The sequence below is a fragment of the Nicotiana tabacum genome, chromosome 1 (genome assembly GCF_000715075.1).
Source record: "Nicotiana tabacum cultivar K326 chromosome 1, ASM71507v2, whole genome shotgun sequence".
NCBI lineage: Eukaryota > Viridiplantae > Streptophyta > Magnoliopsida > Solanales > Solanaceae > Nicotiana > Nicotiana tabacum.
Genome location: NC_134080.1, coordinates 38,453,328 through 38,456,203, shown reverse-complemented (window position 1 = coordinate 38,456,203; position 2,876 = coordinate 38,453,328). Strand labels below are relative to the sequence as shown.

The 2,876-nt window shown below is 34.2% G+C and overlaps 1 protein-coding gene across 1 annotated transcript; it reads left to right on the top strand.

Moving 5' to 3' along the window:
* Nucleotides 1-499: 499 nt before the first annotated feature.
* LOC107785707 (ethylene-responsive transcription factor ERF003) lies at nt 500-1,878 on the top strand. The gene is made up of 2 exons (XM_016607072.2): nt 500-742; nt 849-1,878. The coding sequence occupies exons 1-2, from the start codon at nt 660-662 to the stop codon at nt 1,363-1,365; spliced, it is 600 nt and encodes a 199-aa protein (XP_016462558.1). The 5' UTR covers nt 500-659; the 3' UTR covers nt 1,366-1,878.
* The last annotated feature ends 998 nt before the right edge of the window (nt 1,879-2,876 follow it).

Here is a 2,876-nt window from a genome sequence, read left to right as displayed (position 1 = left end):
AGGTATGTTATGTTATCCCCTTGATTTACCCTGATCTGGATAATATAATGCCATGTAAAGACAAATATGCTTGGACTGGTAAACTCAATTTTCATTTGGATTATGAACAATACTTTATTTGGCAATGAATACCTCGATTGAATCATGATTTCCAGTCACATGAAAGATCTATGAGATTATGCATTTTAAATTATGCAGAACATTGAAACCAATTAAATAAGAATACATAATAGAGAATTTTTTGTGCAACAAAAGTAATTGTTATATAATGGGGGCTGAATTTGGTCACTTTTTGACTAAAAATATTATTTCTTTCACATATTAGTTGATTTATTAATTATGTCAGTTCCAATAAGCCAACTGGTAACTACTAATGAGTAAAGAAAAAACCAAAGAAGCTCTAAGATTCCTCAAGTTTTTGTGGGGTCCATTTGTCTAATTTGGTTGCCAGACCATAAGGCCTTAGAAAAAAAAAAAAGAAGCAGCACTTTCACTGCATGTTTCTCTCAAGAAAATGCAACTACAAAAACCCCCCTCAATCCCCTCCACATTCTCCCTCCCTCACAATCCCAAAATCATTTCCAAGTTTTCCTTTTTCTCTCATTCAGGCATTTTCACAAACACATAAAAGACAACTTCAGCTTGCATTGGCATTCACAATGGCGAGACCACAACAACGTTACAGAGGTGTTCGACAGAGACATTGGGGTTCTTGGGTGTCTGAAATCCGGCATCCATTACTGTAAGTACCAATCTATTCAAATATATTTAAAGTTGTGGAGTTGTTGAAGTGCTCTGTTTTTAAGGCTAAACAAGAAAATGCTCTGTTTTTTTGTTATGTTTTGCAGGAAAACAAGAATTTGGTTAGGGACATTTGAGACAGCAGAAGATGCTGCAAGAGCATATGATGAAGCAGCAAGACTAATGTGTGGTCCAAGAGCAAGAACTAATTTCCCTTACAACCCAAACATGCCGCAAACATCTTCCTCAAAACTTCTTTCTGCAACTTTAACAGCTAAATTACATAAATGTTACATGGCTTCACTTCAAATGGCAAAAAACTCAGCACAAGAACAACACCAACAACCACCTCGAAAAATTCAAACTTCATATGCTCAGACTGCCGTAGCCAATGTTGGAAATCATGTTGCCTATGAAACAAAACCACAAATGTTAATGTCAAAGCCAACATTTTTAGCACAGGAACAAGAAGGGGCTAATTGGGGAGTGATGAAAGTTGAAGCTGTAGAGCACACGCCACAGTTTATTAATACCCTTGAAGATGACGACATTGAACAAATGATTGAAGAATTACTTGATTATGGCTCCATTGAACTTTGCTCAGTAGTGTCTTCTCATCAGTAATTGTCCTACCATTTTGCTAATTTTTAACTCCCAAATCTCTGAGCTGTTTCTCGATGGGAGCACTAAAGCAACTTATTTCCATATTACCTATAGATTATTCGTTCAAACCATGCAAGTAACCACTAATGTTTGAATTAAGATAAGTTGTCTACATCATACCCTTGGGTTCGAGCCGTGGAAGCAACCATTAATACTTGCATTAGAGGGTAGGCTGTTTATATCATACCCTCAGAGTCCAGCCTTTCTCCGAATTCTGCGTGAATTCGAGATGCTTTGTGCACCGAGCTGCCAATTTTCTGAGTTGTTTCCTTGTTAAGAAAAACATAGTATGTACCATTAGTAGAAATTAGGACTTTGTTATTATTTTTTCTATCTTTTTGGTTCCTAGAATTCTTGTTCTAAGAGAACTATCTATTAGTTAGAAGATGATGTATGTACAGTGTAGTATGTTTACTGCTACCATTGTTGTCAAAATTATTAATATACAATATTTCATTATTTATTATTTATTAATTTTTGGTGTAATGCCCATACTACCAGAGAAATAAAATATAATATAAAACTAGCTAGCAGAGGAGTCTTTGGCCTTGGACCGTAAATTACGGATGATTACTACGTAAACAAACGCAACATTCGCCTAGCCTTGTGCTTACATGTGAAGAGAAGACCTTTTTGGCTTAAGTTACGAAGAATGAGACATAAAATAGATATATGCGGATTGATTAATTTTGGCGTGATCTTTTTGCCATTTTAGTATTACATTCAACTAACAAGAAAGTAAGCTTGAATGGCAATATTTTAAAGCTTTAATTAAATTAAATGATACCCCGTAATTGTTTTCGAAAAATGAGTTAATGAATTAACTAATAATGAGTTACCCTTTCTTTCACTCTTTCTTTGTGTATCTGAAAGAATTAACAGCACCTGGTTAATCAGTTTTGCATCTGAGCAACACACACACTAACACACAGTATGAAAGTGAATAATTAAAATATTTTTCTTAAGTTTTTGGTATTGCATCATCAGCAACATACATGTTTATTACTTATGCTTAAGTCCTAATATTATGTAAAAAAAAAAAAAAATAACAACTGCAATGTTTTTATTAATTGGTGCATGTATGGGGCAAATACATTTTTTTCACGTCGCTATGATCGCACTACTGCTCGTAGAAATTGGCAGTTCTTTTTCATATTTTGAAAAAAAACAATTAATTAATATTTCATTTTGCTTTAAATTTCTAGTTTTTTCACTTTTAGATGCTTTAAATATTACTTAAATTAGTATCCGATTAATTCTCTGGAATGAAAATAACAGACCCACCTTAACCTGGATATAGAAATCATAGATATCCATATCCCCACCCCTCTAAACTTTTTCAACTAGATCAAAATCTCCTCCTCCCCCTCCCCCCCCCCCCCCCCAAAAAAAAAAAAACCCACACGCACTCTCTCTCTTATACAAAAGACAAGAAAGTCTTTCTTTTATTCTTTTAATCTATGCCATTTTAT

Bases quoted from the DNA above. Each gene is read 5' to 3' on its own strand.
- LOC107785707 (XM_016607072.2), top strand. From the start codon at position 660: ATGGCGAGACCACAACAACGTTACAGAGGTGTTCGACAGAGACATTGG. The intron at 743-848 runs GTAAGTACCAAT...TATGTTTTGCAG, and splicing joins GAAATCCGGCATCCATTACT to GAAAACAAGAATTTGGTTAG.